At 38.3% G+C, this 14,145-nt stretch overlaps 2 protein-coding genes across 9 annotated transcripts in view; both read left to right on the top strand.

Moving 5' to 3' along the window:
* Positions 1-14,145, top strand: part of LOC100119562 (zinc finger protein 160) — a 153,044-nt gene that overhangs the window by 120,316 nt on the left and 18,583 nt on the right. The window lies entirely within an intron of this gene.
* Positions 6,887-7,838, top strand: LOC116417755. Its single transcript, XM_031932621.1, has 2 exons — positions 6,887-7,336; positions 7,401-7,838. The coding sequence occupies exons 1-2, from the start codon at positions 7,197-7,199 to the stop codon at positions 7,615-7,617; spliced, it is 357 nt and encodes a 118-aa protein (XP_031788481.1). The 5' UTR covers positions 6,887-7,196; the 3' UTR covers positions 7,618-7,838.

The following is a 14,145-nucleotide window of genomic DNA, read 5'->3' as shown; positions in this document are numbered from 1 at the left end:
TGAGAGTTGTTCCTAATAGATCATCATATAACTCAACTTCAAGTTAGGTAAGCCCTTGATTGAACAAAACAATATTTTTGCTTTATTATGATTAAATATAATAATCTTGACTTTGTTTGATTGATCTCAGTTCTTTTTTATCTGTAAATTTGTTGCGGAAAATATCAAACTCGCCTATCATTTTATTTTTTTAAAAGACAATTTTTTTTAGAGATTCCAGACCTTTTTGGTAAATTTTTTTGAGTATCTTATATTTGCCCAGAATTAAAATATAAGCATTTTTAGAACTTTACGACCATGACTTTTTATAACATTTTTATCACCAACATGAAAACACTGATTGTTCAGTCGCAAAATATTAGTTTGGTGGCTATGATTGATAATGTATGTTAAAAAAATTAGAATAGGTATAAATTTACGCTCTCCACGAATATTATTATTACACTCATATACCAATATCTATGAAGTGCACCATTAGACTTCGTTATCGGCCACCCTGTACACCTAGACGCACTAGAAGTCCTTGTATAATTTATTTACCTAGACACCAAAAACTACGGAGCGCACCACCTAGACTTCGACATAGGCCATCCTGTATACCTAGACACCGCCCTTAAATAATTTTTACACCTAGACACCAAAAACTACGGAGCGCATTACCTATACTTCGTCACCGGCTACCCTGTACACCTAGACACCGCCCTCGAATGATTTTAACACCTAGACACCAAAAACCATGGTGCGAACTACCTAGACCTCGTCTTCGGCTACCCTGTACATCTAGACGGCGTTCTCGTATGATTTATTTACCTAGACACCAAAAACTGCGGAGCGCACCACCTAGACCTCGTCATCAGCTACCCTGTACACCTAGACACCGCCCTCGAATGATTTTACACCTAGACACCAAAAACTACCGGGCTCACCACCTAGACGCCGTCCTCGTATGTTTCCTGGATATTAAAAACCATGGAGCGCACCACCTTAACGTCGTCATTGGCCACCCTGTGCACCTAGACACCGCCCTCGAATGATTTTTACACTAAGGCACTTAAAATAACCGCATCTTATCCTCGGCTATTCTGGCCACGTAGTTACTGTTACTGCTCCGGAACGCAGAGTATGCACCGACAACCTTTGAATTCAGAATATCGTAATATATTATTATATTATTATATTATTATATTTTCTTGAGAAAGCAATACCCACCTGTATAGTGTACAGCTGTGTATAGCTGTGCGGTCAACTTTACGGTCCTAACACTTCTTAACACTTGCGGCTAACTTAACGGTCCTATCACATTTCGGACTAAAGAAGAAAAATGTGTTTTTAACATTTGTTGATTATACACTCACATATTTTAAAAATAAGCAGCCTTTTTATTAATATTTTTGTTGGAAATCACAGTTTAGCTCAGAAAACATTCTAATAAGCCAAAACAACTTATCAACAGTAATGATAAGCATTTTTTTTGTATAATGAAAAATCCGAACACCAATATAGAAGTAAATGATGTCACGGGCGCCCAAAGCTTTGTCTGTTTCTCAAACTCGCCTTTGTGGTGCTACCGCGCTACTTGATAAGGTCGCCCTATCCTGAACCGAACTTCCTCCTTTCTTGCCAGTGTGGCACTATCGCGCCTTGATAAAATAACTGATAATTGTATTTATCGTTTTTAAAGAATTGTACCGATGGATCTGGATAACAATAACATGGTATATGTATCAAATCAAAACAGCGAAAAAACTCTATTCAAACGAAAATTAGATAAAGATTTAAAATATATGAAAGAAAAAATTAAAAATATGAAATTTAAGTATAGTCGAAAATAAGAATAAAATATATAATAATATCGAATTACTCATTTCACAATTAAAAAAACAAACTTTTAATAAAGAAAATAATGTTATTCCGTGGTAAAATTGAATGATTTAAAAGATAAAACATTTTTAAATAAACACAAAAAAATTAGCTCCATGTAGAAAATTGCGATATAAAAAATGAGAATAGAAAAAAATCTGCGATAGACAAAAAAGACGTGAAAAACATCAAAAGCAGATAAGACTAAAAATAATAAAAAAAGTAAATTTAAAAAGCATATTAGATTATTGACACACTGACAAGAAAAGTGCAGTAGAAATAGCTGAAATCAATAAAAAATGAAAAGAAAAAAGAGTAAAAAAAGATTAAATTCGCATAATACAAATAATGTTTTTTTGAATGCAACAATAATTACTGAGAATTATTTAGGAAAAATGGACGCAATCTGTGAATTTTGTAATGCAAAGCTTTTTGAATTTAAACCAAATGTTAAAGATAATCTATATTTATTATTAAAATTTAATTGTCACATTAACGTTGAAGTATGCTCAATTGTACAAAGCGTTAAATATTTATTTAAATATTGTTTTAAAAACAATAATTACGGATTTTTAAAAATTAGCAACATTGATGTGTCGTTTAGTTTTGATAACGACTGTGAAAACGGAATAGAAGATTATAATTATGATGAAATTAAGCAATATATTAATACCAGATATGTCAGTCCTTCTGAAGCAATGTATCGAATATTAGCAGCACATCTTATGAATAAACAATATGTTTATTTTAAAGAAGGCTGTGAAGAAATGTTATTTAATAAAAATTTAAATACAATATTAACGTTAATTGCATGGTTTTTACTTAATCAGAATGATGAAAATGCAAGAAATTCTTTATTATACACGGATATACCCTGGTAGAAAAGCACCCATTTAAAATAGTCGTAAAGGCAAAAACTGGTTAAGTAAAATGTAAAAAAACTGAGCATTTTAAATTTCCTAAATGTAGCGATATCTTGGGCGATATCTGAAGATTTTTCTTCTATTTTTTGGGGTCTCATACTTGCCACAAATGTAACAAAAACTATCCCGTTTTGCTATAAGGCATTCTTGGTCACCAGACCTCAAGTGATAAATTCTTGTAGTTTTATACTCTTCGAAAGCCAAGTTTCCCACTAACAAAGAGCTGCGGTCGCTCGATGACGACGCCTGCGGGCCCGCTTGCTCACCCCTGACCAGCCGCCGATACTGGGGTTCCGAATCCCTGCATTGTAATTTTTTGCTGTTTGTCTGCCATGACGGCTCTAAAGCCTTCACCCAGGGGTTTAGCCGACCGAAAAAAAGAATCGGTCGTTTCCCACCGTCACCACGTGGAGGTACCATGGGAGCAAACAAACAGCATATTCATATTCGTTCGTATCAAGTAGGAAATACAAGTGATACAAGTGAGATGAAGATTACTGTAACATGACTTTGGAAACCTTTTGGGAAATAAGACCTTAACACAAACCCAAGATAGTCAACATCAATCGTCTTGGGACTTACACTGAGAGAGACACCCGATAATGAAGACTGCCTAATGAATCTAAAATTACACTTTTTATATTCGCATGTTGATGAGTTTCCAGAAAACCTACGTGATTACAGCGAAGAGCAGGGAGAGAGACTTCACCAATATATCAAGGAAATGGAGCGCAGGTACCAAGGAAGATGGGACGTAAATATGTTAGCAGATTACTGTTGGTCGTTAAAAAGAGATCTACCATCAACATCGGAGAAGCGGAAGCGTAATCCACTTCGTAGATCATTTGACAATAAAATAGTTCGTTACCATAAAAAAGAGTAATGGGCTTAATATTTTTACGGGTATTTTATTGAATTGCATATACTTCTAACAAATTTAAAGTAAATGAAGGAGCAGCAAATTATGATATAGTTTTAAAGGATACGATTGTACTTGCATATGTATTGTTCTTTGCTTTATGGTTTACATTACCTTTTGCATTGTTTTTTCTGATGCAAACATTATTCTATACTTTTCTTTAAACTAAAAACTCGAATCTAAGCCTGCTAGCTATCATTTTCAAGTTCCAACCTCAAACCGTGATAAGCTACGTGTTACCCAGCAGTGTTACTGGACTAACTATAATGGACAGTTTGTACTTAAAATCAAGGTAAGCAGATTAAATCTAAGAACTAGCCACTAAGTTGGAAAAAAAGCGGTACATTCTGCTTAAAAAATGGCAAAGAAAACTGCCCAGTTCTTAGATTCCATGACAAGAGCTGGTCATTAAGTGGTTTACCGATTCTACCAGGGTACCATATATGTTTTTTAATGAAATTAAAAAAGAATGAACAACAAAAAAAAATCATACAAACCAATTTTTACTAGATTGTATACTATTAATTTAAAAAACCGTGAATTACATATGAAAGTACAATCTAAATATTAACATTTATAAAAGATACATCAAAACATACAATAAATATAATTAAATGTAATAATCAAAAGTTATTATAAAATTAAAAAGTAGATCAATTCATATTTTTTTAATATGTAAATACAAAGAAAATGTATTAAAATTTTGAACTGTTTGTAAAATTAATTTCTATTATTTTTATAAAAAAAAACGCTGCCAATTTATTAGCACGTAGCTTGCTCACTCTAAATGTATAAGACCAATAAATAAAATATTGTTTTAATATACAGTATATCTGCCTGCTAATGTATGAGGCGGTTTTTGATACATAATTTAATACATAAGTTTTGGATGGTTCATTGTCCAAAAGTTTGCAGACCCCTCTGTTTTTTATTATAGAATACGAACACTGCCGTCAATTTTTTTTCACAAAAATTCACGCATTTTTCAAATATTCCTAACCAACGTAACTATCAAAACAACAGGCTATTCATTAGATAGCTCGCGCAATTTTCGAGAAATCGATTTTTATATTTTAGCTTTTTACTAGAAAACCGCTCGACGAAAATTTTAACAGCAGATAGCTTTTTTTATGACGAATCACCAAATAAAATTTTAAAGCATTAGACTGCATTGTTTTAGAGATATAATGAATCAAATTTTCAAAAAAAAATTGAAACCTTGATATCTTACGAACCATAGGGGTTTGAAAGCTGTGCAATGAACTTAGCCAAAACACATAAAATATCTTTTTTTCCAAAATCTCAAGTGCAATAAGGCCTTTTTACGTCCGTAATCGAGACACAAAAAAAAAACTCATTTTGTTCAGTTTTCGATTTTTTGTTGAAAAAATATTAATAGGATATAGTTTGACACGTGCCCATCAACATGATTATTTTCGCGAGGTTATAATGTTTAGTTTCAGAGTTATGAATTTTAAAAAAAAAATTTCATATTATCTGTCGAACAACGCGGTCGATCCCGAGGACCAAACAAGGAAAAGGAGGTAATTTTATTCTCTTTCAAATGCATTATAGCTGAATTGTTTGTAACAATGGGATGATTGAAAAAAAACGCAAAATAGTGTTTTTCAAAAATCAAAAAATGGACATAAAATAGTTGAGAAAATAAAAAATATCTGTTTTTCCCGAATTCAGAATCCAAAAATATATATATGCATGTCAAATTTTGTTGATATGGACGGAGTAGTTCCAGAAATATTACGGTATACACACACACACACACACACACACGCACATCCATATGGACATTTTCTAAAAACACTTGATTTGAACTTCTGACACACCAAAAAGTATTTTCTAGAAGTTTTGACGAAACTCAATTTTACTATTACAAAGCTTCCTCTAGGAGGAAGCAAAATGAATTTTGAATATAATACTTTTATGAAATTGAAAATAAAATAAAATTCTTTAACCTAATTTTACTAATAGTTAAAAATTTTAATATATTTTCTTTGTATTTACATATATTAGAAAATATATAAATTGATCTACTTTTTAATTTTATAATAACTTTTGATCATTACAGATTATTATATTTATTGTATGTTTTGATATATCTCCTATAAATGTTAATATTTAGTTTGTTCTTTGTAATTAAGTTATAACTTAAAAGTATCAATTCTGCGAGCGATCAAGCGTGAGCGAGCGAGTCTTTTGGCTAGTAATTTATTAATTAGTGAGTCCCATTCGTGCCTATTTACCCGGAGACGTTTGGCGTATAATTTGCGAAATCACAGAGCTTTCTATGAGAGCCAGTGTCATTCCAACTTTGGTTTTTATTTCACCCTTGATAGGTTAAAATGGGCACGGAACCTTCTACCCGGACGTATTACCGATATTCAATGTTTTCCTGAGTTTAAGTCTACTCTCATGTCTTTCGTATACAGCTTTAGACTTCTTAATTTATTTATCATGTATTTAAATACGTTTGTTACGACCTAACCTATTTTGTAACGCGCTGAATATATGAGTTTGAATGAAGAACGCATGCGCGCCTTTTTTCTAAGCCCAAAACACCATCTCGGTGGTAACCTTGAACTACGTCGTAGTTCTGGTCACCCTGCGCTAGCCTGCTTCACGACCTGCATACTCACGCGCAAACAGTCAGTCTGTCAATATCAGTCAGTACACGCGGGCGGTCATCCCTCGCTCTCGGAGTACCTTTTCTGTGAGGTCTCCGCGAAGGGAGTTTCACCCATCTTTGTGGGAGTCGTGTATCGTCCACCACATGCCCCTTTTATTCAGGATAATAACTTCATTGAACAGCTGACTACTTTTATGCACAACTATTCCACAAAGGTCATTATGGGTGATTTCAACGCTGACCAACTCTCCTCATCCGAAGATGCCAAGTTCATCAAGGCCTATATTGAGGAAAACTCCTTATTGTCGGTACCTTGTGGTGCCACGCACCATATACAGAACTCCGACACCTGGCTTGACCTCTGCTTAATTGATGAGCAGGATCGCCTGCTATCACACTACAAGACTGATACTCCTTTCATCAACGGACATAACCTAATCACTGCCACTCTCGACGTACAGATCCCACGCTACGTACCTAAAGCATACTCTTACAGAAACTACAAGGGAATCTGTGCCGAGAAGCTAAGGGACTTGGCACATGTGACTGGTCATCTCTCGCTACGTCATCACTCGACGAATGCATCATGCCCTTCTTAACGCTAACTTAACGAACGCCATAAATCATCTCGCCCCATTACGGACTGTTACTCCAAGACGTAAATGTCACCCGTGGTTTACCACGGCTCTTCGTGACCTCTTGACTGAACGGGACAGACTTTACAGAAGGTTTCGCAGAACTCGTCTACCTTGTGATCGATATTTTTATAGAGTAGCAAGGGACGACGCTCACAGACAGGTTGTGGAGGCCAGGCTGAATTATTATTATTCACGCCTGTCAACCCTAACTGATGTCGCTGAGATCTGGAGAGAGCTTGAGAACCTTGGAATTACCACCTCTAAAGCATCATCACCTTCTCGCTTCTCTACAGATGACCTCAACAAACACTTTAGTTCCATCTCCAATGATCCACTGGCTCCTGCAGTTGAGGTTTTTCTGCGTACCCTCGAGAGTCTAGACTTACCTGAGCATTTCAACTTCAAGGTTATTACAGAATCGGACGTTTTGGCTGCTGTGTCGTACTTCCACACCCAGGCCAGAGGCAACGATGGCATCCCACAGGTTGTAATTTCAAAGGCACTGTCCGTACTCGCTCCTTTACTATGTCGGATTTTCAACCTGTCCTTGAGCGAGTCACGCTTCCCCTCTGCCTGGAAGATGTCGCTGGTACGAGCACTGAACAAGGTCAGTTCACCAACAGCCCTGACTGACTATCGTCCAATTTCTCTCCTCTGTTTTTTATCAAAGGCGCTGGAGTGGCTGGTGCACAGGCAAGTCTCGGAATATCTTGAATCAAGACTACTCATTGACAACCTACAAACAGACTTCCGCACCGGTCACAGCACACAGTCTGGCTTAATTAAACTGACTGATGATGTCAGGCTTAGCATAAACAAAAAGAAAGCCACGCTTCTGTTTCTATTTGATTTCAGCAAAGCGTTTGATACGGTGTGTCACGTCAGGCTCCTGAGAAAGCTCCTCTTTCGGCTTCTCCAAGCAGGTCATCCGCTGGCTTGCATCTTACCTTACGGGAAGAAAGCAGGCCGTTATTGGTGACAACGACGAGCTCTCCACCTTTCGGCCCCTGAACACCGGTGTCCCGCAGGGATCGGTTCTAGGTCTCCTGCTGTTCGCGTTGTACGTCAATGACATTGGTTTTTGCCTGGATTCAGATGTGTCCCATCTAATCTATGCGGATGACTTGCAAATATACAGCCAATGCCACCTTGAGGAGCTCGATTCTTGTTCTGACAAGATGAGAGCTAATGCCGAAAGGATAATGGGCTATGCTGCACAAAATCACCTTAAACTTAATGTCCTGAAAACTAAGGCAATCGTCCTGGGCTCCCCCTACTATATTAATGCTTTACCAACTGTTGCTAACACCTACATCAACATAGGGGGAGCCCGGGTCGACTATGAATCATCCGTGCGCAATCGTTGGTGCTTGACTCCAAACTAACGTGGAAAGAGCACGTTACACAACTATGCAAACGTGCTCACTCATTAATTTATAGGCTTTACTTTTTCAGGAAAAGTACCAATCTCAGGTTGCGTAAACATCTCTTGCAAGCACTCCTATTTCCAATCATCGACTACTGCTCATTGGTATACTGCGACCTGACCCAAGAACTTGACACAAAACTCCAGAGACTCGTAAACACGAAAATTCGATACATCTATGGTGTAAGGAGGGACGAGCACATCTCCCCCTACAGGCGTGAACTGCAATGGCTTACAACTGCCGGACGTAGAAAGTACTTTGCAGCCTGTTTAATACGAAAACTTTTTAACACAGCTGTGCCTTCTTACATCTTGGCCTTTTTTGACTTTCACATCGCGCACAGGCCCGTGAGTGGGGAGGTGACGCCTCTGGACATCCCGACTTTCAAGACGGAAACGCTGAAAGGTTCATTCCATATAAGCGCCTCATACCTCTGGAACTCGCTACCATCACGCCTTCGCAACACTAAATCCATGTCACACTTCAAACAATTAGCTAAAGAATATTTTTATGCACTTGAAAACTCATAATCATCTCACAAACACTTATACTCCTCCACTATATATATATATCATTTCACATTCACTGTATATACATCATCTCTCTCACACACACACAAATTATAACTTGTTTTACTTTATACTGTTATTTTGAATTATGCAACACAATGTACAGAAATAAAACTTATTTAATCTAATCTAATCTAATCTCTCTATCACGAAAGGCGCGCGGCGCAAACAGCGCGATAGACGCTGTAGATAGGTTAGATAGTAACATTCATCAAGTTAGTGCAACTAAAAGCACATAACCTAAGTGTCTCGTGTACGCAAGATATACGCGAGTATATAATACCCGGACCGAGCGACGGTCGGCAAAAATTCTATTTGTTAATTTAGGAAAAATAAAGGTTATACCGGGTGTAACTAGCCCGAGAGATCAAGCACGAATATACCGAGTAAAAATCTTTATTCTGCATGCAAACCCTGCTTCTAACTTTCATTTCAGCCAGCCAAGCAGAAAGGATCCCGCCACTCTCCGCGTTCCGCTAAAGCGGAAACGCTGAGCTGGCCGAGGCCGATCCTTGTCGTCAAATTGACGACTTTTGAGAAACGTTAGCCTTCTGCGCACCAGCCCGAAGCTTGGCAGGGCTCATTCGAGTAATTTGCGCGCGAGCAGGAGGCAGACATGTGGCACAACCTCAATGGCACCAAGCTTAGTGGTTAAATTATTGAAAAACTAATTAAATGCACAAAGTAATAACTAATCTGTCGAAAAGACGTTTGATTAATTTTTTTTCAATCAAAAAAAAAAAAAAAATCCGATTCAAAAATCAATAATTTACTGCGCATATGAAAAATCGATAGTGTAGGAAATAGACGGTAAAAATATTACCCCTTGGATTACACGAGGCTAGAATTCTCTCCGAAAGGTATAAGCCGTGTCGAACTCGTGAATTCCAAGAAACATAAACACACTGCGTAGCGTCGCGGAGAGGCTTATGCCGATCTCCGAACGTAAACAAGCAAGCGCTTGAATTCCGACATAGCGACGTCTAATTCAAAACACTCGGCACATACAAGCCGAAATATTATTTGAAAATTCACAGTGAGAATTTTCACTGTGTCACACTACGAAGTGAGATAACTCAACACGTATGCACGCACGACTGTTGTATGAGTGTGTAAAAATTGCCTAGTGCGGAGGACAACTATTTGTTCTATTTCCAGACACGCGTATAAATATTTATTTTTTTGAGTACGATTGACATTTTTGTTCTCTCACACCTAAGCATAAGCTAAGTAAATCAATTTGATTTGCTGCTGGACAGACGAAACCTGAGCGTCTAGTCCGACTTCATCGCGAAATACGTATCAAGTGAACGCGTACGCGGCAATTTTCGACAAAAGAAAATCAATAATACTCGAATCAAAAATTTGGGATACCGACGAAACACTCCCGCACAGAATTGACGATTTCCTCTTAGAACGCGCGATGAAAGAATTAAAACTCGATCCATACGGACCGACATCAGACAGATTCGCGAGACTTCGTAGGCGATTACAGGGCGAATACCAACTAAAAGATTTCCAGGTGTTACCTGAAAAGAGGAAGAAGCTAAAGCGATACGCGGCAAAGCTATAGAAAATTTTATAGACAAAATGAGGGATCAAAATCCGAACGACGCAGAAGCAGCGTGGAATTTTAACGACCAAAACGTCACAAAGCAAGCGACCCAAAATCCGTTAAATCAAGATGACTCGTTATTTATCGCGAACACAAAAACAAGTACTATACTCAAAAGAGGTATGACTAAATTAACCCGAGTAACGCTAGATACGGAAGAACAAATTAAAACCCCGAAATCGCGAAATTCTGGAAAGCCTCCAACCCGGAAGAACAAGAAAACGCGCTAATACAAGAATTAATCCAAAATCAAACGACGCGCATACCGATAGGTAATGGCCGCATAAACAGCGCTTAGTAGAACCGGGTAATCTAGACGAATCAATGAATCGAATATACGAGTTAGCAGCGCAACAACAGGAATCCGAAAATACGAAGAATTGCGAACTTTAAATAATGATGTACAGTTAGAATCATCGATCCACGGAACCAACAGTTCACAACTACGCTGAACACCATTCAATATTAGAAGCGAAAACAAGGCGAGAGACGTAGCCATATCGGTTGCGTCCTGGGATTTTAGATTTAACGGAGACGGTGAAGGATTATCGATCGATCAATTTCTAAGCCGAGTGCAAGAATGATGAATAACAGCAGCTCTTACCGACGAAGAATTGCTGAGAAGTTTACCGTTATTATTAAAAGAACCGGCGCTCGGCGCACTCAGCGTAAATCAAGAAAAATGGTTAACGTGGACAGATTTCGAAGTAGACATGCGTAACCAGTTTAGATCGGAAGGTTATCCCGAGGAATTCGAAGACGAAATCCGCGAGAGAAAACAAAAACCGAACGAAACAATGAATAATTATTTAAACGCAATGCTAGCGATGTTCAAAAAATTACCAGAACAGTGGACCGATCAAAAGAAAATAAATCGTATTTACAGTAATATGCGCGGAGAATTTTTTACGTTGTTACGTCCTTTCAAGAATGAAACCCTCGAAATTTTTTTGAGTCAAGCGAGAACAATAAGTCAAACATACGAAACCGGAAAACGCGTAAATGAAAAATCAGCTAACGCCACATCGGCAAAATCGAATGTAGATAAAACGTGTCACAATGGCGTCACGGCCAACACACAGAAAAAGCCCGAAACTAATATAAACGCAGTAGAGTTACCGACGATGGATGAAGTAACGAAATTTTTAAGCAAAGAATTAACGAAATTTCGAGAATCAATCAAGGCGACAGTCACGAATCACATAAATCCAAAATCGTCTCAAAATTCGAACGGGCACAACAACAATCCGAACCTACAAAGCGGGAGCCAGGATAATAATCCAAACAATTCGCAGAACACCGGTAATAATTATTCGCGTGGCAATAAACGGTACAATGACCGGTATAGAGGACGAAATAATAACAACCGTGGATACTATAACAACAACAATAACGATGGAAATAGAAACAACCCCAAAAACTACAGAAACTGGCGAGATCACCAGAATGATAATAACTCGTAAAATAATAGAGGAGTTCCCAACAATCGTGGTGAATATCAAAACGTCGGCAATAGAGGCGGTTTTGATAATAACAGAGGAAAACGCAGCTACAGCGGTAATAACGCTAACCCCAATTCGAATCAGAACCGCGGTCCACCTACGAACGCGATAGAAACCGAAGAGATGGGAAACGAGGAGTTGACAGCGTAAGTGAGACCACTACGCTGGCCAAAAAGTAGTCAAAAATAAGAAAGGGAAAATTAAAAAACGGCGATACCAGGCAGCCCAGCATTAACTCGCAGGAGCCACTATCAGTACTGGGTACGGGAAAACCAGTAGAACATCCGCGATATTGGTTAAAATTAAGAGTCGGCAATACGGAATTCAAAGCCTTAGTTGACTTAGGGGCAGCACGTACAATAATAGGAAAACACGGAAAAGAAATAGCGCGAAGGTTAGGCACGGAAATTAAACCGACGATTTACAAAAATGCCGTAATGGCGAACGGCTCTCCTGAGCCAATCGACGGAGAAATGACCGTACCGTTGGATATAGCGAGAGTGAGCAAGAGAGTGCAAATTCTCGTTATTCCCGGAATACCGACCGATTTCATTCTGGGTATAGACTTAGTACGTTTATTCGGTATAAAAATAGATGCACGCCGCGATACATTTAAACTTCCAGACCGAAAAGACAAGAAAGAAATTGCTTTTGAAGTGTGGTCAATCGATACATGCGATAGTCCGATAAACATTACTAGTTACGGATTATCCCAAATATCGGCTAGCGAGCAACAGCAGACTAACAATCTGATAAACGAGTTACTGCTGCGCGACGGACAACACGACAAAATTCTAAAAGCAACTGACCTCGTTGAACATAAAATACAATTATTACCTAACGCGAAACCAGTTAAACAGAGATATCACCCAGTTTCGGATAAAATGCAAAACTAATGTCAGATCAGTTCAGTCAGATCAGATAAATTAGTAGAAGCAGGAATAGTCGAAAAGTCGCATAGCGCATGGAACAACTCGATAGTCATGGTGAAAAAGAGCAACGGTTCATTTAGAATGTGTGTAAATATGCAGGTCGCGAATAGTTTGTCAATGAAAGACGCGTATCCATTAACCTATATGGATGTCATTTTAAATAAGTTAAAACGTGCAAAGTACATAACTACGATCGACTTAAGCAATGCGTATCACCAAATACGACTGACGGAAGCGTCGAAAGAAATTACGGCGTTTACGATACCGGACCGCGGATTATGGCAATATACGCGTTTACCCGAGGGACTAAGCGGGAGCGAGCTGCTAGAAGAGTTGATCGGCGACCTCGAACCATACGCGTACAATTATCTTGACGATATTGTACTCGCGACAGAAACATTCGAAGAGCGTCTGCGAATGCTACGGAAATTAATAAACCGTATTAATGACGCCGGATTCACAATAAATCGCGATAAAAGTAAATTCGGTTGTAAAGAAGTAAAATTCCTAGGTTTTCTAGTCAATGAGAAAGGGCTTATGATAGACCCTGACAAAACTGAAGCAGTTAGAAATTACCCGAGTCCAAGAACTCTGCGACAGCTGCGCAGGTTCCTCGGAATGGCCTCGTGGTACAGAAAATTCATTAAAGATTTCGCATCAATAGCAGATCCGCTTACAAAACTGACACGAAAAGACGTCAAATTTGCGTGGAAAGAGGAGCACGAAAATGCGTTTCAAATAATACAGAAAGCTCTCAGTGAGGCACCTCTTTTACACAGACCGGATTCTGACGCAGACTTTATTTTGCATTGCGACGCATCGAACACGGGTTTAGGAAGCGTTATTACACAAATAATTAACGACGAAGAAAAAGTAATCGCATACGAAAGCAGAGCATTACGCAAAAATTAATTAAATTACAGCACGACCGAACGCGAGTGCTTAGCGATAAAATTCGCGATAGAAAAATTCCGACCGTATAAGGAAGTTGTTTTACCGTGATAACCGATCATAGCGCACTACAGTGGCTTTTTAAGAAAAAAGACCCTGTAGGAAGATTAGGCCGATGGGCACAAGAACTCATGAGTTACGATTTCAAAATCGTACACCGAAAAG

This window comes from Nasonia vitripennis (assembly GCF_009193385.2).
Source record: "Nasonia vitripennis strain AsymCx chromosome 1 unlocalized genomic scaffold, Nvit_psr_1.1 chr1_random0007, whole genome shotgun sequence".
Classification (NCBI taxonomy): Eukaryota; Metazoa; Arthropoda; class Insecta; order Hymenoptera; family Pteromalidae; genus Nasonia; species Nasonia vitripennis.
The sequence above is the reverse complement of the archived record's forward strand: the minus strand, read 5'-3'. Positions and strand labels throughout refer to the sequence as shown.

Excerpts from the sequence above, each read along its gene's own strand:
- LOC116417755 (XM_031932621.1), top strand. The coding sequence starts at position 7,197 with ATGTCGCTGAGATCTGGAGAGAGCTTGAGAACCTTGGAATTACCACCT. Across the intron at positions 7,337-7,400 it reads CACTGGCTCCTGCAGTTGAG|AATCGGACGTTTTGGCTGCT; the intron begins GTTTTTCTGCGT and ends AGGTTATTACAG.